This window comes from Ctenopharyngodon idella, chromosome 11 (assembly GCF_019924925.1).
Source record: "Ctenopharyngodon idella isolate HZGC_01 chromosome 11, HZGC01, whole genome shotgun sequence".
Classification (NCBI taxonomy): domain Eukaryota; kingdom Metazoa; phylum Chordata; class Actinopteri; order Cypriniformes; family Xenocyprididae; genus Ctenopharyngodon; species Ctenopharyngodon idella.
Genome location: NC_067230.1, coordinates 28,973,859 through 29,000,891, shown reverse-complemented (window position 1 = coordinate 29,000,891; position 27,033 = coordinate 28,973,859). Strand labels below are relative to the sequence as shown.

At 35.7% G+C, this 27,033-nt stretch overlaps 1 protein-coding gene and 1 long non-coding RNA gene across 6 annotated transcripts; one reads left to right on the top strand and one right to left on the bottom strand.

The window, feature by feature from the left end:
* Positions 1 to 150: 150 nt before the first annotated feature.
* tnfrsf1b (tumor necrosis factor receptor superfamily, member 1B) lies at positions 151 to 24,583 on the top strand. 2 transcript variants are annotated; one of them, XM_051912123.1, is made up of 9 exons: positions 151 to 334; positions 10,060 to 10,156; positions 10,235 to 10,360; positions 13,840 to 13,992; positions 15,122 to 15,212; positions 15,297 to 15,577; positions 16,257 to 16,331; positions 16,501 to 16,535; positions 21,775 to 24,583. In XM_051912123.1, the coding sequence occupies exons 1-9, from the start codon at positions 272 to 274 to the stop codon at positions 22,183 to 22,185; spliced, it is 1,332 nt and encodes a 443-aa protein (XP_051768083.1). In that variant the 5' UTR covers positions 151 to 271; the 3' UTR covers positions 22,186 to 24,583. The 2 variants fall into 2 exon arrangements, with proteins under 2 accessions (XP_051768083.1, XP_051768082.1); XM_051912122.1 differs by having other exon boundaries at positions 16,498 to 16,535.
* Positions 341 to 10,052, bottom strand: LOC127522309 (uncharacterized). Of its 4 annotated transcripts, none has more exons than XR_007932559.1 (3): positions 6,286 to 10,052; positions 5,913 to 6,201; positions 341 to 5,770 (listed from the first exon to the last, which is right to left on the bottom strand). It is a non-coding gene; the product is annotated as an uncharacterized LOC127522309 (long non-coding RNA). The 4 variants fall into 4 exon arrangements; XR_007932561.1 differs by having other exon boundaries at positions 341 to 5,649; XR_007932562.1 differs by having other exon boundaries at positions 341 to 5,381.
* Positions 24,584 to 27,033: the final 2,450 nt, after the last annotated feature.

The window sequence follows — 27,033 nt, the reverse complement described above, 5'->3', positions numbered from 1 at the left end:
TCTCACTATTTTCACAAATTTGCTTAGTGATCATTCACGTAGTATTTTTTTAATTTGTTTTATTTTTTTCTAACTCCTTATTTCCAGGCTTAAATAAGTTTTTGCTCATGTGAGCTCGTGTGCATGTGGGGACTTCAGAGGTCTATGTTTATGTGTCATACACGCCGTCGCTTCCTGATTGCAGGGGGACTGCGTCGTTCAGCATTTCCGGGACGCGAAGAGCTCGAGTGATGGTCAGTTCGCAGTCAGTCTCGCGGGTCGCCGAAGGATCATGTTGATTCTCATCTCACGGTTTATATTTATGACGGCGGTGTGGCGCGTGGCGGAGGGGAAGGTAACGAGCAGGTTTATATGTGTTGCTGACAAACACAATGTAATGATTCATTCTTATACTTAAGACTTTCACAAGTGTATTTGATAGACGTGAAAATATACTTTTGAAAAACACTAAACGAAAAAGAAATGTTATTCTCGGGTTCTAAATGTGTATCGTAAATGAAAGATATATTTATTTTCAGTTATGTTTTGCTCTTTTGCTGTTGGAATTTCCAGCCGAGGTTGCGTGCTTGGTTATGTCTCAAATAGTGAGCTGCCTACTGTTTTGGGCATCACGTGCATAGGCAACATAGATTGTCTACCTAGGCTGCATGTTTGGACATAGTGTGCTGCCTACGTAGACAACATTGTGGGTGTCATAGTGACCTAATGAGCTACATGCCTTGATTTTTTTTTTAATTTGGGCATCATAGGCATCCTAAACCTAGTGTGCTGCCTATTTAAGCATGTATTTTGGGAATCTTGGGCACCACTCTACTTAGAATGTATTTTTGGTCATCACTAAAGCCCAGCAAGCTGCTTACCTAGATGGTATTTTTGTGAAAGATGGACATGAGAAAGACTAGTGACCTGCCTACCTAGATTGCACTTTTGGGCATCATATACTGCCTACATATACAGCATTTTTGGGTGTCTTTGGCAAAACAAAGTAACCTGTCCTAGACGTCATAAGTATCTCACAACAAGTGTGCCTACGCACAAAACATGGGCAAAACTACACTGTAAAAAAAGAATTGTTGGTTTAACTTAAAAAAAGTAAGTTACTTGTTTGCCTTTTGAAAAAATTGAGTTCACTGAAATTAAAAATTTGAGTTAATACAATGAAGGCGATTGATTCAAACAACAGAAACCCAAAATATTATGTTATCTGAACCACATTAATTAAGTTGATTTGACAAAAGAAAAAATGTTATGATAACAAATCATGAAAATAATTTTTTACATTGTAGTGAACTGTCTAGCCAAACTGCTTTTTTTTAATTTATTTTTTTATATAGCATCGTAGGTATCTTAAAACATAGTATGCTGCCTATTTAGACAAAATTTTAGGCATCATGGGTATAAGCACAACTCTATAGACTGAATTTTTGGTCATCATGGGCATATGCAAAACTCAGCAAGCTGCTAACCTAGATGGTATTTTTGGGGAAAAAACCTAGTGACCTGCCTACCAGATAGCATATTTGGGCAACATAAAGCATAATATACTGCCTATATATACAGCATTTTTGGGTGTCTTTGGCAAATCAAAGTGACCTGGACATCATAAGTATCTCAGAACAAGTGTGTACATTTAAGCACACAACACTGGCAAAACTAGTGAACTGCCTAGCCAAACTGCATTTTTAGCATTATAGGTATCTTAAAACATAGTGTGCTGCCTATTTAGACAAAATGTTAAGTATCTTGGGTATAAGCACAACTCTATAGACTGAATTTTTTGTTATTGTGGACATATGCAAAACTCACCAAGCTGCTAACCTAGACGGTATTTTTGGGAATGATGGACATGGGAAATACCCAGTGATGGGAATAACGTCGTTATAAATAAACAGCGTTAGTAACAGCGTTATATACAAATATAATTTTAAACTGATAATAATGTGTGTGTGTGTCTGTGTCAGATCATGCGAGTGGAGCGCGAGCTCAAACCAGAATACCCTTTCTGACATGCTGGATCGAAAATATGTGAAAAGTTTTTTTTCTAGTCGACTAGTAGCCTAGTTGTTCATTTAAGCCATTAGTTGACTAATCACATTTGTATTAATTTAATTTCTTAAATACTGGAGAGAATAAACCATAATAATGAGCGTTTACGTAATATAGGCTATATAGCACTCAAGCGCACAAAGCTTGCCATAAAGAACCGGCAAAAGTAATGATTATGAATGTGGCAAAAACACATTTAATTGTTTATTAATAAACTAATGTTTTCTGAATCAATGTCGGCTGCAAAGATGAAGTTGACATAACTGACTCTCATCATCTCCGCATGTGGACGCACTTAGAAATAGAATGCACAATTCATTCGGATTACATAATCAGAGAGTAGCCTATTTCTTTTAGTTTTGAATTATTTCTTTTTAAAAGTAGACATTTCAAGCTTTCTATAGATATATTTCTCATGTCTGTGAGGCAAGCAGCCTATACGGTGAGTTTCGGTTCATTTAGCCTATAAGACGCGCTCCAGTTCACGTGCAAGTGATCGCGCCGGCGCCTCCATGTCATGATTATATTGTCTGCTATATTTGCTTCTTATTTATTAAATCCAGGTAATTGGTTGGTGAACCATTGATTAAAATTAAGATACAATTTTTACAAAAACGAAATTCACTTTAAAGAAAGGCTTTCTACAAAACAAAACTTAATGAAGTGGTCAAAATCATGTCTGACCCACTGCATGTCTCCCGATATATTGCGCATCTTATGATGTATTCTGTCTTACTCGTGCTGTTCACTTTTCATAATCAAATAGATGAATTTAAAACTGAACATAAAACTATTTACACATTAAAGAAAACGTAGTTTCATATTTATGGCTACCAACACGTAGTACAGTACAGAGAAATTTCATGTCGTGAGTCACGAGTCGGATCAAGAGTAATTTATTTTAAGACTTATATTTAATATTGGGGGCATCCAAGTTATTTGACATATTTGAAAAAAAAAGAAGTTACGCAATAGTTAATTTCCCTGGTAATTAGTTACTTTTATAATGATGTAACTCAGTTACTAACTTAGTTAATTACTAACTCAATTACTTTTTTAAAGTAACGTGCCCAACACTGGAAATACCTAGTGACTTGCCTACCTAGACGGCATATATGAGCATAATAAAACATAATGTACTGCCTACGTTTGCCAAAAGCCTTTGCCAAAACAAACTGTGCAAACTAGTGAACTGCATAACATGGGCAAAACTAGATACCCAAACTACATTCTTGAGCATCATAGGTATCTTAAAACATTTTGGCCGTCATTGGCCTACAGCTACCCATCTAGACAGTATTTTTGAACATAATAAATTAGAAAAACCTAATGAGCTGCATATATGGTGTCCTAGGCTAAATAAAAGTGTGCTGGCCTACACAGCAGTTTTATCTATTATAAGTATCTCAAAACCAAGTGTGCAGTTTGGGCATCATAGGACGATAACCACTACTGCAAGTGCTGTGTCTAGATTGGCAGGTCATTAGATTGTAAAATACAGTCATTCAGTGTAATGTCAAGTAGCTCTTGTGGTCTAGATTGAGAGGGTGGGGAGTTCACGTATATCACATCTTAACTAGAACACATCCGCGTACTTTACCATGTAACAAAGGACTGTCAAGTGAGCATGCTAATGAAGTGTTGTCAACCAGCCTTGTTTTCTATAGTTTCAATAAGGCAACCTTTTAAAAAGTTACACTGCAGGTTCCACTTGCTGTACGTGTTGTAATTCCACTTGCAGGATCTGTAGGCCATGGGAAAATGTGCTGGAGGCCAGATTAAAAAGCATGCTTAAATAGTAAACAGATATAGTGATTCATTTTTATTAAAGATTACGCACTGATTTTGGTAGGTTACATACAGCATTTTAGTCTTTTTAACAAAATACGTGTGTGCATTTTGCATGCAATGTTTAAATGTTTTGCCACTGTAATCAGCTAAGAGACCGCCTTTTACTTGTTTAGCTGACTTACAAGGACACTGATATTGTAAAGATAAGCACTCCGGGTCTGTTCTTCAGTGAAGCTCACTGTTGCATGAAGGAAGTCTGCTGGCCTGTAAATGTGGGTCGTTTCCCAGTAACACACCTCAGCAATTTCCTCTCAACATCTTAAGTGTTTGTCATTTGTCTGAGAGGACGTCAGTGGTTTTAGAGATGATGCAGTCGTTTTTCGTAACGTCTAATCTGCGGGATTATCTTAGAATGTGCGTTTCCTGCTGAAAAGCTTGATTTTTTTTTTTTTTATTTGAAAGTTGACGTTAATGGTTGCCTTTTCATCTTTGATAGTTTCTTGAGCCAGGTTTTTGTTCTGTCTGTCTTTTTTCAGTTATAAATGAGTCATTTATGAATGCACCACATGAATTGAGTGTGAATCGATTGCAACAACTCTTAGATCATTCTGTGCATTTCGGTCTGTGGCAGAAAGCAGAATCCTTATGCAACTTCCTTTTTTAGATGAACAGACCAGATGTGTTCACACTGGGAAATACCTGGATCTTTGAATGTGAAATGTGTTTTGTACTGATTTCATGTTAAACTTGATTGGAGGGCCACTGGCCTGCAGAGGTTAGCTCCAACTTGCCTGGAAGTTTCTAGTATGCCTAGTAAGATTGAGATATAAATGAGATATAAAAAGGTGAGATGTAAACTCGCAGTTGCAAGTTCTAAAGTCCAATTCTGAGGAAAATTTTTTTTTTTATCAGAATTGTGATTTTATATCTCGTAATTCTGAATTTATTACTCAATTGCGAGTTTATTTTTCAATTCTGACTTTATAACTCGCAATTCTGACTATAACTCGCAATTGCGACTTTATAACTCACAATTGAGTTTATATAAAAAAATTCTGACTTAATATCTCGCAATTCTGACTTTATATCTCGCAATTCTGACTTTATAACACGCATTTGCAAGTTATATCACGCAATTCTGACTTTATAACTCGCAATTGCGACTTTATACCTCGCAATTCTGACTTTACAATTCACAATTGCGATTTTATATCACGCAATTCTGACTTTATAACTCGTAATTGAGTTTATATCACAAAATTCTGACTTTATAACTCACAATTATGACTTTATATCTCGCAATTCTGACTTTATAACACGCATTTGCAAGTTATATCACGCAATTCTGACTTTATATCTCGCAATTCTGACTTTATAACACGCATTTGCAAGTTATATCACGCAATTCTGACTTTATAACTCGCAATTGCGACTTTATACCTCGCAATTCTGACTTTACAATTCACAATTAAGATTTTTATATCACGCAATTCTGACTTTATAACTCGCAATTGAGTTTATATCACAAAATTCTGACTTTATAACTGCCAATTACGACTTTATATCTCACAATTCTGACTTTATACCTCGCAATTCTGACTTTATAACACGCATTTGCAAGTTATATCACGCAATTCTGACTTTATAACTCACAATTGAGTTTATATCACAAAATTCTGACTTTATAACTGGTAATTACGACTTTATATCTCGCAATTCTGACTTTATAACTCGCAACTGGGATTTTATATCACGCAATCCTGACTTTATAACTCGCAATTGAGTTTATATCACAAAATTCTGACTTTATAACTTGCAATTACGACTTTATATCTCACAATTCTGACTTTATAACACGCATTTGCAAGTTATATCGCAATTCTGACTTTATAACTCGCAATTGAGTTTATATCACAAAATTCTGACTTTATAACTTGCAATTACGACTTTATATCTCACAATTCTGACTTTATAACACGCATTTGCAAGTTATATCGCAATTCTGACTTTATAACTCGCAATTGAGTTTATATCACAAAATTCTGACTTTATAACTCGCAATTGCGACTTTATACCTCGCAATTCTGACTTTACAACTCACAATTGCGATTTTATAACACGCAATTCTGACTTTATAACTTGCAATTGAGTTTATATCACAAAATTCTGACTTTATAACTCGCAATTACGACTTTATATCTCGCAATTCTGACTTTATAACTCGCAATTACGACTTTATATTTTGCAATTCTGACTTTATAACACGCATTTGCAAGTTATATCACGCAATTCTGACTTTATAACTCGCAATTGAGTTTATATCACAAAATTCTGACTTTATAACTTGCAATTATGACTTTATATCTCGCAATTATGACTTTATAACTCGCAACTGGGATTTTATATCACGCAATTCTGACTTTATAACTCGCAATTGCGACTTTATACCTCGCAATTCTGACTTTACAACTCACAATTGCGATTTTATAACACGCAATTCTGACTTTATAACTTGCAATTGAGTTTATATCACAAAATTCTGACTTTATAACTCGCAATTACGACTTTATATCTCGCAATTCTGACTTTATAACTCGCAATTACGACTTTATATCTCGCAATTCTGACTTTATAACACGCATTTGCAAGTTATATCACGCAATTCTGACTTTATAACTCGCAATTGAGTTTATATCACAAAATTCTGACTTTATAACTTGCAATTATGACTTTATATCTCGCAATTCTGACTTTATAACTCGCAACTGGGATTTTATATCACGCAATTCTGACTTTATAACTCGCAATTGCGACTTTATACCTCGCAATTCTGACTTTACAACTCACAATTGCGATTTTATAACACGCAATTCTGACTTTATAACTTGCAATTGAGTTTATATCACAAAATTCTGACTTTATAACTCGCAATTACGACTTTATATCTCGCAATTCTGACTTTATAACTCGCAATTACGACTTTATATCTCGCAATTCTGACTTTATAACACGCATTTGCAAGTTATATCACGCAATTCTGACTTTATAACTCGCAATTGAGTTTATATCACAAAATTCTGACTTTATAACTTGCAATTATGACTATATATTTCGCAATTCTGACTTTATAACTCGCAACTGGGATTTTATATCACGCAATTCTGACTTTATAACTCGCAATTGAGTTTATATCACAAAATTCTGACTTTATAACTTGCAATTATGACTTTATATCTCACAGTTCTGACTTTATAACTCGCAATTGTGAGTTAATAACTCGCAATTGTGAGTTTATATCTCGCAATTCTGACTATAACACACATTTGCAAGTTATATCTCGCAATTCTGACTTTATAACTCACAATTGCGATTTTATATCACGCAATTCTGACTTATAACTCGCAATTGAGTTTATATCACAAATTTCTGACTTTATAACTCGCAGTTCTGACTTTATAACACGCATTTGCAAGTTATGTCTCGCAATTCTGACTGTATAACTTGCAATTGAGTTTATATCACAAAATTCTGACTTTATAACTTGCAATTATGACTTTATATCTCGCAATTCTGACTTTACAACTCACAATTGCGATTTTATAACACGCAATTCTGACTTTATAACTTGCAATTGAGTTTATATCACAAAATTCTGACTTTATAACTCGCAATTACGACTTTATATCTCGCAATTCTGACTTTATAACTCGCAATTACGACTTTATATCTCGCAATTCTGACTTTATAACACGCATTTGCAAGTTATATCACGCAATTCTGACTTTATAACTCGCAATTGAGTTTATATCACAAAATTCTGACTTTATAACTTGCAATTATGACTTTATATCTCGCAATTCTGACTTTATAACTCGCAACTGGGATTTTATATCACGCAATTCTGACTTTATAACTCGCAATTGAGTTTATATCACAAAATTCTGACTTTATAACTTGCAATTATGACTTTATATCTCACAGTTCTGACTTTATAACTCGCAATTGTGAGTTAATAACTCGCAATTGTGAGTTTATATCTCGCAATTCTGACTATAACACACATTTGCAAGTTATATCTCGCAATTCTGACTTTATACCTCGCAATTCTGACTTTATAACTCACAATTGCGATTTTATATCACGCAATTCTGACTTTATAACTCACAATTGAGTTTATATCACAAATTTCTGACTTTATAACTCGCAGTTCTGACTTTATAACACGCATTTGCAAGTTATGTCTCGCAATTCTGACTGTATAACTTGCAATTGAGTTTATATCACAAAATTCTGACTTTATAACTCGCAATTACGACTTTATATCTCGCAATTCTGACCTTATATCTCGCAATTCTGACTTTATAACACGCATTTGCAAGTTATATCACGCAATTCTGACTTTATAACTCGCAATTGAGTTTATATCACAAAATTCTGACTTTATAACTGGTAATTACGACTTTATATCTCGCAATTCTGACTTTATAACTCGCAACTGGGATTTTATATCACGCAATTCTGACTTTATAACTCGCAATTGAGTTTATATCACAAAATTCTGACTTTATAACTTGCAATTACGACTATATCTCACAATTCTGACTTTATAACTCGCAATTGTGAGTTAATAACTCGCAATTGTGAGTTTATATCTCGCAATTCTGACTATAACACGCATTTGCAAGTTATATCTCGCAATTCTGACTTTATACCTCGCAATTCTGACTTTATAACTCACAATTGCGATTTTATATCATGCAATTCTGACTTTATAACTCGCAATTGAGTTTATATCACAAATTTCTGACTTTATAACTCGCAGTTCTGACTTTATAACACGCATTTGCAAGTTATGTCTCGCAATTCTGACTGTATAACTCGCAATTGCAAGTTTTTATCAGGCAATTCTGTGATTTAAACTCACAAGAAAAGCCAAAATTGTGAAAGAAAATGTCACAATTACTTTTTTTTGTTTTTTTATTCAGTGGCGGAAACAAGCTTCCATAGATGTGACCTCATTAATATTCTCTGTAAAATTCTTGTGGATATCAATGTAGCAAGATTCTACATATCATTAAATATAAATCTCCTCTTGGTATATTTTATGTGTGGCAAGTTTTGAAAACCCACAAACAAATTCAAGCTTGACTATTAAAGCAGTCAAAAAGTTCCTGATGATTTGCAAAAGTCCCTTGCTTTTCCTCTAAACAGTTTGTCTGGTTTCCCGATCTGTGTTTTCCGGTCATTATTGTTTCTCCCTCACTAATTTGTATATTATTATTTAGCTAGTCATATCCCTCTGATTTCACTTCTGCTTTTGTCCTCTTCTGCTCCACCTCCATCCCCTCTGTCAGTGTTTATCACATGTACGTTCATATATGGACACCTTCTGCACTCAGACAGCAAACTGCTGGAGATTCTGTATGCATGCAAAGATATGCATCTGTATGCATCTCAAGATATCTATATCATATCTATTGGTCAGGAGATTATCTTTGCCACTCTCCATTGCCATTGGCTAATTTTGGCCATTCATATCGGCTCATGTCAGTTTCCACTGTGCGTTTGGTTCACCTCTTCACTGCGTAGGTTAAAGGAGAGTTGTGTTTGTGAATTTATATATATCCCCTTTCCTTTCAATAAATTGAATCGTATTGATCGTATCTATATTTACAAATCTGCAACCGCAGTGAAAAACCACATCTATCAAAACTCTAGATAGTAAATTTGTGTTTGCCAAATTAGTGGTTGACCATGTGAGTTTTTCAGTGTTCGATAGTGATTCCTATATGGCAAAATTTCAGTAATTAAATGAACACTTATTAAATAATATTTTTGCTGAAATAAAACAATGGATTTGTCAATATGAGGTAGTTAATTCATTCTGTCACTAGACTGAGTCTCTTTGAGTTTTTGTAGCTGACGAGTGCAGATTTGAAACTATCACATCAGCATTTTCAACATCCATCCATTTGAAGTCACTCTGTTTTTCACAGGTTTCATCATGTCAATTAACATTGTGAGAAAGCAACATCTATCCTACACTGAATACCCTAATAGTAGCAGCATTGGTGTCCTTGGGAAAAAGACTCAAAGATGTATATTGTGACTATGAGGAAACAATGCACACAAGTCACATGACATGTGCAAGTATCAGTTCCTGATAGTCTAAAGAAAATGTCACTGTCTGATATTTTTGGCTTTGTCCCTTTGCTTTCATAGGCACCACTTCCATATAGCTCAGATGGAAAATGTAACAACTTGACCTCTGAATATTACCACAAAGAACTGCAAATATGCTGCAGTAAATGCAAACCAGGTTGGTTGTAAAGCAAGATTACAAATGTTTCTGTGTTTTTTAATACAATAGTTCTGACATATTTATAATTTATTCTAGGGACGCGTCTGCATGTGCATTGCACTAGGAATTCAGACGCCGTCTGTGAACCCTGTCAACAAGGGCAGTACTCAGAAAATTATAACCATTTTAAAAATTGTTTCAGCTGTCCACAATGTAAAGATGGTGAGTCGACTATTTTAATAAAAACAATCCACAATCAAAAAGGCTTGTTTTAGTATTAATTGGAATATATCTTAGAGGGATAGTTCATCATAAAAATAATTCTGCCATCATTTACTCACCCGCTTGCCCTTCCAAACCCTTGAAGATTTTCTTTCTTTAATAAACTACAAAAGTAGATATTTAGCACAATTTTCACACTTCACTTTTCTGTACAGTGGAAGGGAATTGTGACCAGAGGCTGTCAAGCAACAAAAATGACAAAAAAGCACCATAAAGTAGTCCATATGACTATATTTCAACTATAATCCATGTAATCTGAATATGAGCATACAGAGGTGAAGGTTATCAGTGAACTTCTGACTATTCTTCACATAAAGCTACCGTAAGACTTAAGAGAATTTGCTTTTTTGGATGAACTATTCCTTTAAATTTTAGAAAATTACAAATTAAAATATAAAATGTACAGATTACATAAACTACATGCTGATTTCCACAAAATTGCGGCAAAATCACAGTCTTACGAATTTACAGTAACGCTTTGCGTTAACTAACAATAAGCAATACATTTGTTACAGTATTTATTCATCTTGTTTACTTTAGTTACGTCTAAATAGTAAAATACGTCTGTTCATTGTTAGTTCATGTTAGCTCAGGTCCATTAAATAATATTAACAGATACAACTTTTGATTTGAATTTGTTCGAAAATATTGAAATGAACATTAACTAAGATTAATAAATGCTAATTAACATTAAAGCTGCTGTCCGTAACTTTTTTGGTTAAAAATGATCCAAAATCAATTATTGAGCATGTACATAACCAGCCAGTGTTCAAAACTATCTCCTTACCTTAACCTGATTCACAACGGCAAGCTTGTAATAATGTTTTATATTTCTGGTGGTACTGGTGGGTTACCACGGGAAATTCAAGCATGTCTTTGCATCACGTCTGTAAACAGAAAGAACGAGTCCCAGCTAGAAGGCTATATCGCATGCAAGGCATATCATTTATAGCCTTTTCTCACCGCAGCTGCAATAATTAAACTTATCATTTGGATGGTGGATTGTATGGTATGACAAATTATTGTTAGGGATTAGACTGTAGAGAAATTGAAATCTACAGGTAACGCTAATACACACTAAATATACAGTCACGCAATGCTGATGTTGTTAACATTAACAATTTGAGAACAAAGTACAGTATCCACACTTACAGCAAATATTAGATTCATCTGCGCTGAGGAGCCGTGCAGAGGCACAACTCACATAAAAATGATAATTCCGCAAATAACTGCAATTGCAGGTTTCAAACAGAGATGGTGACAAAGAGGCAAAACTTACGAAATGCAGCTTTAACTAAGATTAATAAATGCTCTTTGTTAGTTAATTTTTACTAATATAGTTACAACCCGAATTCCAGAAATGTTGGGACGTTTTTAAATTTGAATTAAATGTTAAATGAAAACTAAAAGACTTTCAGATCACATGAGCCAATATTTTATTCACAATAGAACATAGATAACAGATGTATAAACAGAGAAATTTTACACTTTCATCCACTAAATGAACTCATTTCAAATTTGATGCCTGCTACCAGTCTCAAAAAAGTTGGCACGGGGGCAACAAATGGCTGAAAAAAGAAATTTTGAAAAGATTCAGCTGGGAGAACATCTAGCAACTAATTATGTTAATTAATATCAGGTCTGTAATATGATGAGCTATAAAAGGGATGTTTTAGAGAGGCAGAGTCTCTCAGAAGTAAAGATGGGCAATCTGTGAAAGAGTGCATAAAAATATTGTGGAAAAACAATGTTCCTCAACGTCAAATTGCAAAGGCTTTGCAAATCTCATTATCTACAGTGCATAACATCATCAAAAGATTCAGAGAAACTGGAGAAATCTCTGTGCATAAGGGACAAGGCCGAATTGTATGCCCTTGGTCTTCGGGCCCTCAGACGACACTGCATCACTCATCGGCATGATTGTGTCAATGACATTACTAAATGGGCCCAGGAATACTTCCAGAAACCACTGTCGGTAAACACAATCCGCCGTGCCATCTGCAGATGCCAACTAAAGCTCTATCATGCAAAAAGGAAGCCATATGTGAACATGGTCAAGAAGCGCAGTTGTGTCCTGTGGGCCAAGGCTCATTTAAAATGGACTGTACAAAAGTGTTCTGTGGTCAGACGAGTCCAAATTAGACATTCTTGTTGGAAATCACGGACACCGTGTCCTCTGGGCTAAAGAGGAGGGAGACCTTCCAGCGTGTTATCAGCGTTCAGTTCAAAAGACAGCATCTCTGATGGTATGGGGGTGCATAAGTGCATACAGTATGGGCAGCTTGCATGTTTTAGGAGGCACTATGAATGCTGAAAGGTATATAAAGGTTTTAGAGCAACATATGCTCCCCTCCGGACGATGTCTATTTCAGGGAAGGCCTTGTGTATTTCAGCAGGACAATGCAAAACCACATACTGCAGCTATTACAACAGCATGGCTTCGGCGTAGAAGAGTCCGGGTGCTGAATTGGCCTGCCTGCAGTCCAGATCTTTCACCTATAGAGAAAAATACATCAAAGACGACCACGAACTCTTCAGCAGCTGGAAACCTATATCAGGCAAGAATGGGACCAAATTCCAACACCAAAACTCTAGAAACTCATAACCTCGAAGCCCAGACGTCTTCAAACTGTTTTGAAAAGAAGAGGAGATACTACACCATGGTAAACATGTCCCCATCCCAACTATTTTGAGACCTGTAGCAGGCATCAAACTTGAAATGAGCTAATTTTGTGCATAAAATTGTAAAATTTCTCAGTTTAAACATTTGTTATGTTATCTATGTTCTATTGTGAATAAAATATTGGCTCATGTGATTTGAAAGCCTTTTAGTTTTCATTTTATTCAATTTTAAAAAACGTCCCAACATTTCCGGAATTCGTGTTGTAAATATCGAGTTCAGTCATGAAACTGTAGAGGGTTCAATCTGCTTACAATCACATGATTACCACATGGCACAAGCTGATTGGTCTCTGCTGATCCTGCAGCTAATGAGATTGCTCGCTCAACATTTAAATGGTCTGGTTCAGTGTTTGCTGTAAGCTAGTCCTGCAGCGACTTTGAACCCCTCCACCTTCCCATCTCCACCTGCCTAGATCTGCTTCAGGATTTCTGTATGTCTATTTATGCAGCAGCAGCGTCTCTTACATGCTCATAGTAGCATCTATAAACAGTAGCAAGTCCATACTTGTTCTGCAACAGCAGCGTAGCAGATCTAGTCTGCCAAGACCAAATACATTGCCATATTCAATAACAATAATGCTAAAACTATTCAGCGAGTTGTCATGATTGAACTAATGTTAACAAATTGAACCTTATTGATAAGTATTACGGAATGTACTTGTATAATTAATATTTATTTCACTTTTCTTCACATTGAATTTCTTATTGAATTGTTGCTGTTCAATTCTTCGTCTTAGAGAAAGGACTGGCTTATGGCACGAAGTGCTCCGCTGATACCAGATCTGTTTGCGTTTGCAAGCCTGGAATGTTCTGTTCTGTTTTCCTTTCTGAATGTGAGGAATGTAGAAAATATAAATCCTGCAAACCTGGTGAATACACAGCCAGAAAAGGTAAGAGGCAAACATAATCTAGCTACTGTATATAAACACTAATAAGAGCCTGTGAAGCCAGAATTTAGCAACATGTCTGTTGACGAAATTCATTTTGAGCACACATTCACTTCTAAAATTTACAGTCTCTTCTGGGAAAACTGTAAAAATATTGATGACTAATTCAACTTTTGTCAAATAAAATGCTCTCTAGATTAGGAATGCTAATCACTAAAACAACATGTAGCAATTGATTGCTGGTTACCTGCTATTTATAAAACGGTTAATTCTTGTCCTTGATTCTGATTGGCCAATAGCTGTGTTTTATTCACGATAAAACATGGCTATGATCGCTTCACCCAACGGTTCTGTGTATCACTACACAACACCCTTAGCAACCACACTTAGCAACGTAAACTGTATGTTCTCAATTGATATTGGTCATTGAAGCTTACTGTATTATATAGAAGAGTTTTGTGAGAAAGAGATTGATTGAGCGAGTTTATTACCTATGCATTCAGATTTAGCATTTTCCTTCAGGTCAGTCCTATGTTCATAATAAAAAATCTGTTTAAATGTCCGATGTATCAACTTGTCCTTTTAACAGTTAAGGGGTTTTCCCGTGACTGACAGCGCTAGTCAAAGCATTTGTCAGTTGCGTCTTGTTCCGTGTTCACAACAGTTCAGTCTTTTCAATGTAAAAGTCTTCGCTACTGACTGACACACTCATAAAGACAGTCTTTGCCGCCATCTAATGGCGTAATAATGTAACTTCTGTTGCTGTTCTCGGTCAGGGACTATTTTTTCTGGCGGAAGGAAGGCCTTTAGTGAAAGTTTACTTCATGAAAGTTGTATTGATACATATTTTTGGCTTTAATATTTGTATTGTGTGGTAACCGTTTTATAAAAGCAATAAGGTACTCAAGGCTAGTGCTGTATCATGGATAAGTCACGGCTGAAGGGCGTTGTTAGGCACAACGCAAAGCTTATTCAGCACAGCCTCTCGTACCTTATTGCTTACATAAAAAGCTGTCTGTTTCAATGGGAAATACATCAATTTGACATAGTCATTTGATGCAATATGTGAATATTTGTTTCATTAGGCCAGTTATATGTGGCATCATCATTGTGTTTGTGTTTGTGAATGCAGGAACACCTAAAAATGATGTCAAGTGTGCACCGTGTCCACCTGGAACGTTTTCAAACCACATTAATGCTGAGTCCTGCCAACCACACACACAGTAAGATGTGAATGGAAAGAAAGATTCACTGCTTGCAAATACACACAAATGCATATGGCTTATTTGTCTCTTTCTCTCTGTAAGATGTGAAGGTGGTTCAGTTTTAAGACAAGGCAACTCTACAGCTGACACACTGTGTGATGTGACACCACCCCCTTCAACAACAACAGAGGTTTCTCTTCAGACTTCATCCAAGCATCCTCATTCTCGCTTAAGAGGACCGAGTAGTGTCTGGAGTCAAACGGAGGAAGCACAGCCCACGAACACAACCACCACACCATCTCTGCTTCCATCAAGCAGCACGACAGCAAGCAAAACCACAACAAGCTCTGACATAGATACCCCAACTATAATCTACTGCACTGGTAAATATGAGGCCATTTCATTAAAATGTAGTTTACAACCCTTTTAAAAGTACAGTGTTGTTACCATGGTATCAGAATACTATGCAGGAAATCAGTTGTCTAGTACAAAGATCAGATTTGCGATCATTATGCAAAATGTGTGACTGCAGAATGCTGTGATCAACCAAACAGAAACAAGTATTCCAGAACACACAACAGTCCCACCCAGTTTTTCAGCTTCCTTGAATGCCATAAACTAAGCCATGAATTAAACCAAAAAGCTACGAGGTGAATCGTAACATTACAAACTTCGATTTGAAGCAAAAAAAAATATTTGAAAACCAGACAAAAAGACAAAGGTACAAGACTTCATAGGGAAGTATGAGGGGAAAGAACTACAATCCCATGAAGCATTGCAAGTAATATGAATGATTTCATATTTTAAGAATAATGTAGTAATACCATCCAAAAATAATTGTAAAACCTGGTACTTTTTGTAAGTGAACAATTATTAGACTTTGAGCTCATGTTGTTAATGTGTCTGTCAGTGGTGAGTCACTTTTTGATGCATTGCTTTTGACATTGTTTTCATTTTTTATTCTCCTAGTCATGCATTTCCTTCCCCACTTCCTGTCACCTTTGACCTTTGTTTCTTCTTGTATGGTCTGTGACTTTATCTCTCTGTCTCTGTTCTCTGCAGTTATAGTTTGTGGTGTTCTGGTTTTGCTGACGCTGGCAGTGATGGTGATTACTTGCAAGTTACGAAAGAGAAAAGGTATTGTGGGTATTTTCATTTCAATTATGAAGAGATCAAAGATCAAAAAAGTGATTTTGCTAGATCAGTTAAATGTTATCAGCTTTTTAGATTCAGATTTGGCTCTTTTAAAAAAAATTTTTTTATCAAGATCACCTTTAAAGTTTTCAGTGACGTCTTTCTCCAGCAGGTATAAAAAAGGTTCCGGTCGCAGGGGGCAACAAGGTACGTTTTTTTTAAGTGCATACTACACAGTATGTACTATGTAGTGTGTACTAGAATAGTATGTTTAAAGCAATTATATTGGTGTAGCTTTACTATCAAACAAGGTAAACCACTAGTAAAAAAGGTAAACTACTAGCACAATGTTAATTAGGGCCCGAGCACCGATGGTGTGAGGACCTATTGGAATTGCTCAGTCAATTCTTCTTCTTCTCCGAAATGAATCACATTTATGAGGGCCTAAACATGCTCGAAAACTCATGAAACTATGCACATACGTCAGAAGTGGTGAAAATTTACATCTGATTTGGGTTTCAGAATTAGGTGTGGCAAAATGGCTCGATAGCGCCACCTACAAAATTTCAATCAAACGCTCTTCGTGCTACGTTTCATGTACAAGTATGAAATTCGGTAGACAGATGTAACATCCCAATACCTACAAAAAAGCCCCTGGGTGCAAAATCTGTAAACCCAACAGGAATTGAGATATTTTGAATTTTCTTTGCAAAATTTTGGCAGTTTTTGCCATTTCCAGACGTTGTACTTTAACAAACTCCTCCTAGAGCTTTAATCAGATCAACATCATATTTGGTCAGTCTAATCTAAAGGCTTTTGTGATGTTAAATTGCGAAGATCTAGAGTTTTCGCTGAAGGGCAACAGAAAGTTGTTGTAACTCGGGCATACAATGTCCAATCTGCCCCAAACTTCATGTGTTGTATTACAGTCCTGACCTGAAGACATCTACATGGCAATATTCAGTTACAGTCAAAGCGCCACCTGTGGGTAACAGGAAATGACATGTTTTACACTGTGATTAACTCCTCATTGAGATTTAACCAGAAGCACATCATATATGGTCAGTCTAATCTTAAGGCCTTTGCGATGTTAAATTGAAAAGATCTTGAGTTTTCGTTGAACGGCGTGTCCGTGGTGGCCTGACAAAGTCTGATGTTTCGCCATGAAAGGGAAATCACATTTTTGAGGGCCTAAACATGCTCGAAAACTCAGGAAACTTTTGCACACGTGTCAGAAGTGGTGAAAATTTACGTCTGATATGTGTTTCAAAATGAGGTGTGGCAAAATGGCTCGATAGCTCCACCTACAAAATTTCAACGAAGTGCCCCTGACGCTACGTTTCATGTACAAGTATGAAATTCGGTACACACATCTAACAGCCCAATACCTACAAAAAAGTCTCTTGGAGCAAAATCTGAAAACTGACAGGAAGTAAGATATTTTGAAATAACTTTGGAAAATTTGTGCAATTTTTGCCATTTCCAGACGTTGTACTTTAACAAACTCCTCCTAGAGCTTTAATCAGATCAAGGTCATGTTTGGTCAGTCTAATCTAAAGGCCTTAGTGATGTTAAATTGCGAAGATCTAGAGTTTTCGCTGAAGGGCGTGTCCGTGGCTGCTTGACAAAATTTGATGTTTCACCATGAAACAGGAAGTTGTTATAACTCAGGCATACAATGTCTGATCTGCTCCAAACTTCACATGTTTGATAATAGTCCTGGCCTGATAATAGTCCTGGCCTAAAGACATCTACATTGCAATATTCAGTTACGGTCAAAGCGCCACCTGTTGGCAGCAGGAACTGTGGCACTTTTAAATGATTTTGCCATAATTCTCCTGTATTTACTCGCTTACATGCATATGTCGCCCACTTTTCACTGTTTTCCTAAGGCCAACGGGTGGCGGTGAGCCCGGGTGCGAGGGCCCTTTCATCGCTGCTTGCAGCTTTAATTTAAATTAAAGTTTAAGTTCTCCAATCAACAAACCTACATTCGGAATAGCATACTAGTGTAATACTATTGTATACTAATACTATTTCTGCCATATAAAGATATAGTAAGTCTATATATCTTGTTTTACTCTATATAAAAGAGTAGCATACTAGCATATTACACCGTGTCCTAACCAGATGCGATGTGATAAGATTCCAGCGACAAACAATTTGTCTGTCCACACAAGTCAATCAAAAATCACAGCCAATCAGAAGAGCGCGTGGGCGGGCTCTTCCTGCAAGCTCCCGGCACTCACTACAAAATGGAGTACAAATTCAATTTCATGAATATTACACCATTTTAACATTACTAAAATACATACTGAGTTACTGAAACAATCTTTGTCATAGAACACACTTGTCTGTTCACAATGAGTTGACAGTTTGAACGTTGTTGTTTACTTTTATTTATTTTGAAGATCTGAGGTAAATTGTCCATTGTTGCTTCCTGTACGGCTATAAAAGACACACAAAATGATATTCAAACTCACATTACATGCTTTTAAGTAAGGGATAATTGACGACGGGCTGTTGAATTCTTAGAAAATAATGCACACCCGAGATGGTAATGCGACCACGACGCGAAGCGGGATTATTTTCTAAGAATTCAAAGAATACCACACCTCAAGACCAGTGATGGGAATAACGGCGTTATAAATAAACAGCGTTATTAACGGCGTTACTTTTTTCAGTAACGAGTAATCAAACATATTACTTTTTTTCCTGTTACAACGCTGTTACCTTTACTGACAAAAAAAAATGCAGCGTTAATATAATTGAGCTCACTGAAGAGGTTTTCATCCGAGTAGTCTCTCTCTCAGCCATAGGACCTGCAAAGTTTTATCTCTGGTGTGTGTTGGGGTGAGACACATGCTAACTGATGATGATTGATGTGTGACTAGAGATTATAGACCTGCAAAGCGTTTTGTTGTAAAGAAATAGTACAGGTTAGTCATACACAAATATAATTTTAAACTGATAATAATGTTTGATGCTCTGTGTGTGTGTGTGTGTGTGTGTGTGTGTGTGTGTGTGTGTGTGTGTGTGTCTGTGTCAGATCATGCGAGTGGAGTGCGAGCTCAAACCAGAATACCCTTTCTGACATGCTGAATTGAAAATATGTGAAATAAGTTTTTTTTTTTCTAGTCGACTAGTAGCCTAGTTGTCCATTTAAGCCATTAGTTGACTAATCACATTTGTATTAACTTAATTTCTTATATACTGGAGAGAATAAACCATAATAATGAGCGTTTACATAATATAGGCTATATAGCACTCAAGCGCACGCATAAAGCTTGCCATAAAGAACCGGCAAAAGTAATGATTATGAATGTGGCAAAAGCAGCAAGCAGACATTTAATTGTTTATTAATAAACTAATGTTTTCTGTGTCGGCTGCAAAGATGAAGTTGACATAACTGACTCTCATCATCTCCGCATGTGAACGCGCTTAGAAAGAGAATGCACAATTCATTCGGATTACATAATCAGAGAGTAGCCTATTTCTTTTCGTTTTGAATTATTTCTTTTTAAAAGTAGACATTTCAAGCTTTCTATAGATATATTTCTCATGTCTGTGAGGCAAGCAGCCTATACGGTGAGTTTCGGTTCATTTAGCCTTTAACGCGCTCCAGTTCACGGTAATTGGTTGGTGAACCATTGATTAAAATTAAGATACAATTTTTACAAAAACGAAATTCACTTTAAAGAAAGGCTTTCTACAAAACAAAACTTAATGAAGTGGTCAAAATCATGTCTGACCCACTGCATGTCTCCCGATATATTGCGCAACTTATGATGTATTCTATCTTACTCATGCTGTTCACTTTTCATAATCAAATAGATTAATTTAAAACAGAACATAAGCCTATTTAAACATAAATATGAAACTACGTTTTCTTTAATGGCTACCAACACGTAGTACAGTACAGAGAAATTTCATGTCGTGAGCAAGAGCGGATCATGAGTCACGAGTCAGATCAAGAATAATAATTTATTTTAAGACTTATATTTAATATTGGGGGCATCCAAGTTATTTGACATATTTGAAAAAAAAGAAGTAACGCAATAGTTACTTTCCCTGGTAATTAGTTACTTTTTATAATGATGTAACTCAGTTACTATTTGTGAGAAGTAACTAGTAACTATAACTAATTACTTTTTTAAAGTAACGTGCCCAACACTGCTCAAGACACTGTTCAGATGTTGTATTTCAAGATTAATGTCAGGTTTTTGTCCTTAAAAACACTCTTATGTGCGGGACTAATTTCTTACGCATCTCATCCCAAGCCTCCATTGCTAATACCAAAACGTAATTTCAGAGCTAGTAATGGAGGTTTGAGCCTTAATAGCAGACTAATACAGTTGATACAGTTATTAACGCAGTTGAGAGAGAGAGAGAATAAGCATATGTGAACTACCCGAATCTGTGCAGCAGTGTCTCTACTAATAGCAAAACTATAAGTTTATCTACCTCAAGAACCACACAGTTAAAATGTCATTTAGCTTTTAAGTTGCTAAACTATTTTACAGATTAATTAGTCAGAGCAGTGCTGACAAAAAGTTTCGGTGTGAGTGTGTGTCTGTGTGTACGTTTGAAAGAGAGAGAGAGCGGGAGAGTATGCGCGCACTTTCAATAAAATGTATTTTGTGGCAAAAACCATGAAAATAATTTGTCGTTTTCATCCTATTGTTTACTATATTTATTTGCTTGGTCGGTGTCGTTGTGGGTTTTGTTTCTTTTGCTGTTGTAGGCTGTAAGGACCTATTGAAATAACTGAAATCATTTGGTGAAGTGATATGGAACTGCAATGCGGTCAAGACCTGCCTAGAACTACTTTAGCTGTGCGTTTCCCTGAAAATAATTGCACACCTTAAAACGTTTGTCAACCAATCAGATTCGAACATTCAACAGCCCCGAAGTATAACGTTAAATAAAGCACATAAACATTACCTGAGATTTTCAGTGTTGTTATTCCAGCAAGGACAAAAACTCTGATTAACATGGAAAAGATACCCTTTGTCACGTGTTGTGGCGTCGCGGTGCGTCTAGTTAGGACACGGTGTTACTATTTCTGCCACATAAAGATATAATAGTATATATCTCGTTTTCTGCCAAATAAAGAAATAGCATAATTTTATATAGCCTAAATAGAGTAGTAATTCTTGTATGCTATTTCGAAATTGGTCTATTTGGTTTACCTTCTCTACTAAGAACAACAGTGTGCAATATACAACAACAAATTCTTCAAACAGTAGTACACTAAGCTAATGTCACATGACCCATTTCCACATTGCATATTTAATTCAGTGTCATTTAACGTATTATTTTCATTAATCCAATCAAATAATGTGGAAAAAGATGGTAATGGAATTTCAAACCGAACCCATTGCATTGTGGGATACAGTATTCCACACATCCTCATTTCATCTTTCCCATCTCTTGTTCTCTTCAGCTAGTGCAGGATTCCTCAGAGAGCGGCACACTTGATCATCACTGTCTATTACACGCTGACAAGTGCCAGAAGGAACCCTCCATGACTTCATCGGACAGCCAGAGTCAGCCAGACTCCAGCCAGAGTCACAGCAGCGGTGATTGGCTGGAACGCACCAGCCAGGAGGAATCCATACCGGAGCAGCTGTCTGTTTCCAGCCCGTTAGTTAATCTCAGCATCACGGCCACCTTCAACTGCCAGGTGAATCCGACGACAGCTTCCTGTTCCATCCCTCTGAACCCATCTACACTGACACCCCATATTGAAGCTCCGGTACCGCTTTCTCAAGAGGAGGTCTGTATATCCTGCCAACAGGAGGACGGCAAAGAAGCTCTGCAGTCAGTGCAGGAGAGCAGCCCGTGTGCCTTCTGATAAGATGAACTGATAAAATGTATAGCCTAAGTTTAGATAAATGTATTTGCCAAATGCCCGAATGCAATGAAATGTTACACAGGGATTTAAAAGACATTTATTGCATTTTCAAATGTAAGGCTGATATACAAAATAGCTTATGTTAGTACTTAAAGGGACCGTTCACCCAAAAATAAAAATTCTGCCATTATTTACTCGCCCTCAAGTTCTTCCAAACCTGTACGAGTTTCTTTCTGTTGTTGAACACAAAAGAAGATAATGTTGGTAACCAGACAGTTGACGGTAGCCATTGACTTCCATAGAATTATTTTCCTACTATGGAAGTCAGTGGGGTCTATCAATGGTTTGGTTACCAAAGAAAGAAACTCTTGCAGGTTTGAAACAAGTTGAGAATTTTAATTTTTGGGTGAAATGTCCCTTTATGAGTTAATTAGGGGTTACCGATATGTTTTTCACCATCTGATGCTCATATCGCTTGACCTCCGGTGTGAATTCTTTACATTAGTGACGTTTCATTGTTATAAAGCTTTATGATTACGTATTTAGTAATTGTCTTTGACATTTGACCCATAAAATGCTCCTCCCTGATGATACTTAAAGGGTTAGTTCACCCAAAAATGAAAATAATGTAATTTATTACTCACCCTCATGTCGTTCTACACCCGTAAGACCTCCGTTCGTCTTCGGAACACAAATTAAGGTCCATAAAGGTACTAAAAACATATTTAAAACAGTTCATGTGAGTTAAGTGGTTCTATCTTAATATTATAAAATGACAGGAATACTTTTTGTGCGCCAAAAAAACAAAATAAAGACTTTTCAACAATATCTATATGGGCCGATTTCAAAACACTGCTTCAGAGCTTTACGAATCGAATCAGAGCGCCAAAGTCACATGATTTCAGCAGTTTAGTCGTTTGATAGGAGATCCGAATCACTAATTCGAAACAAAAGATTCATAAAGCTCAGAAGCTTCATGAAACAGTGTTTTGAAATCGGCCCATAGAGATATTGTTGAAAAGTGGTTATTTTGGGGTTTTTTGGCGCACAAAAAGTATTCTTGTCGCTTTATAATATTAAGATAAAACCACTGAACTCACATGAACTGTTTCAAATATGTTTTTAGTACCTTCATGGACCTTGAGAGTTTGAATGGCCTTATTGAGCCATCGGATTTCATCAACAATATCTTAATTTGTGTTCCGAAGATGAATGAAGGTCTTATGGGTGTAGAACGACATGAGGGTGAGTAATTAATGGCATTATTTTTTGGGGGGGGTGAACTATCCCTTTAAAGGATTAGTTGACTTCTGAATGAAAATTTCCTGATAATTTACTCACCTCCATATCATCCAAGATGTTCATGTTTTTCTTTCTTCAGTCGAAAAGAAATTAAGGTTTTTGAGGAAAACATTCCAGGATTTTTCTCCATATAGTGGACTTAACTGGGTTAAACAGGTTGAAGGTCCAAATTGCTGTTTCAGTGCAGCTTCAAAGAGCTCTACATGATCCCAGACGAGGAATAAGGGTCTTATCTAGCAAAACAATCGGTCATTTTAAAAAAAAAAAGTATATATTTTTTAACCACAAATGCTCGTCTTGCACTGCTCTGCGATGCACCACGCATTACGTTGAAAGGTCACGCGTGACGTAGGCAGAAGTACCGCGGTAGGGTGAAAAACTTCATCTAATTTATCAGGAAATTTTCATTCAGAAGTGAACTAATCCTTTAAAGGGATAGTTCATCCAAAAATGAAAGTTGTTCCAAACCTGTATGAGTTTCTTTGTTCTGTGGAAATTAAAAGGGTATGTTCTGAAGAATGTTGGTAACCACACAGTTTCTGGTCCCCATTGACTTCCATAGTATTTTTTTTCATACTATGGAAGTCAATGGGGACCAACAACTATTTGAATACCCACATTCTTCAAAATGTCTTCTTTTGTGTTCAACAGAGCAAAGAAACTCAACTACTTGGGGGGTGAGTAAATGACAAAATTTTCATTTTCATCCCTTTAATGAATAGTAAACAGATTTGTTTAGATATATGAAGCTAGCGCCACCCAGTGGTTATTTTCTCTACCTCCCTTGCAAATCTACAAGGTGTTTTACTGTCCTATTGTTTTTTCCCATGACAATAAATAGACTCCGTGAATGTGTTTTTAGGGATTACATGAGATGAATGAGAAGTAGAACCTTCTGTTACAGCACGTGTTGTCCAAATCTTTTGATAGATTACAATGGAGTCAACATACTGTATATTTTGCAAAGCCAAGTATTTTACCAAAGATGATAGATATGTATATAGTTATTTTTATATGTTTTAAACTTGTAAATGAATTGTTGTCATTGTAAAAAAAAAATTGTATATATACGTATAAAACACAATGTTATTAATAATTGTTTGTCTATATAAATTTTTCTATTAGGCAAGCTTTTACTATCACTTATACACATATAAGCTGTCTAACTCATCCAGCATTGTTTGTGCTACGGACATGGTCGAAAACTCTCACATGGTGGACAATTAAATAGGCTAAAAAATGCCTTGGTATTATGTCAGAGAGTTTTGCACAGGAATCTACCACAAGTCTAAAGCTCATATTTTATTAAGTACATTGCTTTGATTCATATATTTCCTCAGACCAACAACTGTGGAAGCTACAGTGTAGTAAAGGCTGTGGTTCTGCTTGCCAGAACATCCATTATATACACACTATTGGTAGACCACCAGCACAAAAAGGGGTTTAAGATTAAAGTACGTTTAATATGAGGCCGGAGGACAGCCTCCAGCAGGTGGATCAATGCAGCTGTTAACAGACTTAAGGAATCACAGAGAAGTATCTCTTTAGGAGCTGATTAAATATTGATCATGCCCTCCACCGCTGTTTTGATGGTTGCTGTACTCCCACGTCGATATTGCACTGTGGAGTGAGCTGCTTGCTTTTTCTGAGCGTGGAACAAAGTCTTCAGTAAGCCACAGTCTGTTTGTTGTGGGATTGGGTTCAGGAAGCCTGGTTTTCATTTCTAGTTCACTGAGTAATCACTTGATTTATTCAGAATTAGAACAGATGATGTAAGTATAGGAATGTACAGGTGTTTTTTTGGACACAGTGACACCATTGAAATACATTTGGGGAATATTTGCACTTATGACAGATAGATTTTTATTTAGACAAATGGGTATTTTTTATTTTATTTATATATATATATAGCCTATTTTAAATATTTTTTAATTTTTATTATATAAATTCATTTTTTCCCATTTATTTCCTTTTTCAAAAAAGTAAAATAAAAATTGTGGTCATCTATATAAATGATTTCAATATTTATTGTGATTCCTGTAGCTTAAAAATGAACAATTTTTCATTTTTTTTTATTATATATATATATATATATATATATATATATATATATTTAAATATATTTTCTTTTATATTCTGTTTTTTTTCAGTCTTTTTTATGTATAGATTTTGTTTTATCCTCGTCACAGACCCAGACTTTCAGTCTTGCTATATAAAAATCCATCATAAAATATTATTCTTAAATAAAATTAAAATAATTATCAAATATTTAAAAATTATGATCATCTATATGAATGATTTTAATATTAATTGTGAATCACAATTAATATTAAAATCATTCATATAGATGACCATAATTTTTAAATATTTGATAATTATTTTAATTTTAAACATATATATATATATATATATATATATATATATATATTATGTTTAAATTCCCATTTGTTTTCTTTTTCAATTATTTCTGTTTTATTTTCAGTTTCTTTTTTATGTATATATTTGGTTTCACCCTCATCGCAGACCCAGACTGTAAGTCTTAGCATATGAAAACGCATAATAAAATATTATTTATTATTTTTATTATATATATCCATTATTTATATATATATATATATATATATATATATATATATATATATATACACACACACAGTGGTGGTCAGAATTATGGGCACCCTTGGTAAATATGATCAAAGATGACTAGAAAAATAAATCTGCATTGTTTATCCTTTTGATCTTTAATTCATAAAATTAGCAAAAATCGAAACTTGCATTGAAGGAAAAGAATTGAAAGTGGGGGGAAAATCACATTATGAAATAAATGGTTTTTTCCAAAACACGTTGGCCACAATTATTGGCACCCTTTTATTCAATACTTTTTGCAACCTCCTTCTGCCAAGATAACAGCTCTGAGTCTTCACCTATAATGCCTGATGAGTTTGGAGAACACCTGACAAGAGATCAGAGATCATTCCTTCATACAGAATCTCTACAGATCCTTCAGATTCCCAGCTCCATGTTGGTGCTTCTTCTCTTCAGTTCACTCACTCTTTTTCTTTAGGGTTCAGGTCAGGGGACTGGGATGGCCATGGCAGAAGCTTAATTTTGTGCTTAGTGACACATTTTTGTGTTGGTTTTGATGTTTGTTTTGGATCATTGTCCTGATAGAAGATCCAACTACGGCCCATTATTGGATTTCTAGCAGAAGCGGTCAGGTTTTGATTTTTTTTATCTGTTGGTATTTGATAGAATCCATGATACCAAGTATCTGAACAAGATGTCCAGGACCTCCAGCAGAAAAATAGGCCCACAACATTAAAGATCCAGCAGTATATTTAACCGTGGGCATGGGGTACTTTTTATCCAGGTGTGCACCAAACCCATCTGGTGAGTTTGCTGCCAAAAAGTTCTTTTTTTTAGTTTCATCTGACCATAGAAGCCGGTCCTGTTTGAAGTTCCAGTCTTGTCTGACAACTGAATATGCTGGAGATTGTTTCTGGATGAGAGCAGAGGGTTTTTCTTGTAACCCTCCCAAACAACTTG